The sequence below is a fragment of the Cyprinodon variegatus genome, unplaced genomic scaffold (genome assembly GCF_000732505.1).
Source record: "Cyprinodon variegatus isolate N-32 unplaced genomic scaffold, C_variegatus-1.0 Scaffold632, whole genome shotgun sequence".
Taxonomy (NCBI): domain Eukaryota; kingdom Metazoa; phylum Chordata; class Actinopteri; order Cyprinodontiformes; family Cyprinodontidae; genus Cyprinodon; species Cyprinodon variegatus.
Window position 1 is genome coordinate 517,331 of NW_015151085.1, and position 1,763 is coordinate 519,093.

Below are 1,763 nucleotides of genomic sequence, written 5' to 3' on the forward strand. Positions count from 1 at the left end.
CTAGTTTCCCATGTGTGTTCTGCATCTTGGGCTTAACTCTTAGAAACCCATCATGACAGAACACTGCGGCCATACACAAAGCCCAGCAGATCTCCTCCGTCGTTGGACTGAGAAACAGGACGCTCAGATTCCTGAACATACACAAACCCTCCGTGAGTTAAAATCCCAGTTTGACTTTAAGAAAACACACGTTTCAAGATCCCACAGGCTTCGTGGGAATCACAAGATGGCGCCAGTTCAACTTCCGGTTCCGGTTTCGTCACTTCCGGAAGTCCGTCCGTCACTTTCCAGTCAAGATGATAATCCTCCTTTCTGGTCGGAACTCTTCCCGTCGTCTTCGTCACCCGGTCCTTCTCTGCCCGAGAGATTTTCAGGAGATCCAAGTAAGCTCAAGGGATCTATATTTCAGTGCCGGTTATTTTTTGGTTTTCACAATTCCAGTTTTCTCAATAATAAGGATAGGATAGCTTTTGTTGTTTCTCTTTTGTCTGGTGAAGCCCTTGAATGGGCGGAGACTAAATTTCCACCTAAAACTAGAGAAAACTGTACGTTTAAAGAATTCATCCAGGAGCTTGAAAAAACCTTTAGTCAGGTCACTAAATTCTCCATTTCTTGCAATCTTCTTAAAATTAAACAGGGTAATAGGTCCGTCGCCAAGTTTTCCTCCGAGTTTCAGAGCAGAGCAGCCGTTTCCGGGTGGGACGAATCTGCACTCAAGTCCGCTTATCTCCTTGCACTAAAAGAATCTATCAGAAAAGAGCTTACTTTTCACGTGGAGCCTGCTAACCTCGAGGACCTCATAGAACTAGCCATAGGATTAGACACAGCATCACAAAACAGTTCCAGTTCCTCTCCACGCCAGTTTAGGCTCTGTTCACATGTTCTAGACCTCCATTTAGCTCCATCCGTTAAAGGACTCAAGATTACCCCATCTATTTCACATCATACGGTTAGAGTTCGCCGTCAGCCTGATCAGACACCTGCACCTGTCACCGTTAAAACTAAACCAGTTCCCTGGCCTGTCAATCGAGCTCCCCACATCCATGAGGCTGATCTATGGAACTTTTTTTATGGTGATAGAGATGATATCTTCCCTTTCGAGCCACCACTTTCTGTTACACGCCAGCCAGATCCAGATCCTGAACCAGTTATTGACCCAGTTAATTCAAAACCTGACCCCTTGCCTGATTTTTTAGCTTCTGATCCTGTAATCCACTCTGGAATTATTATTTCTCAACCGGTTAATTTAGCGTCTGATTCTATCAATAAACCACTTAGCCTAGCTCCAAAGACCTCTCGGCGTAAGAAAAGGCGTCGCCTTAAGCCAGCTTTGTGCCGTCTAGAGACTTCTGGGTCAGCTCTGTGCCGTCTAGAGACCCCTGGGTCAGCTCTGTGTCATCCAGAGACCCCTGAGTCAGCTCTGTGTCGTCCAGAAACCCCTGAGTCAGTTCTGTGTCGTCCAGAGACCCCTGAGCCTGCCCTGTGCCGTCTAGAGACCCCTGAGCTAAAGGTTAGAAGGACTTCAGAATTTGGAGTTGATGGAGATAGGCCTCCAAGAGCCTCTCTACAGGGACCACAAACCGCAAAGAGTCCTCTACAGACTTTTCAACCCACTTCAGAGACTGAACATGAGCCTCCATGGGTGGTTTCCCTTGTTCCCGAGACAGAGCCACAGTCGGTGGCCTCCCCTGCTCCTGAGGCGGATCCAGAGTCGGTGGGTTCGCATGTTCCTGTGTTGGAGCCGCAATCGGCGGGCTGCCCTG

General features: G+C 48.1%; 1 protein-coding gene across 1 annotated transcript in view; it reads left to right on the forward strand.

Moving 5' to 3' along the window:
* LOC107096547 (variable charge X-linked protein 3B-like) overlaps positions 1 to 1,493 on the forward strand; it is a 12,841-nt gene extending 11,348 nt beyond the window's left edge. Inside the window, exon 3 of the mRNA XM_015393252.1 lies at positions 1,374 to 1,493. Coding sequence (XP_015248738.1) covers positions 1,374 to 1,493 — 120 coding nt within the window. The remainder of the gene's footprint in view (positions 1 to 1,373) is intronic.
* The last annotated feature ends 270 nt before the right edge of the window (positions 1,494 to 1,763 follow it).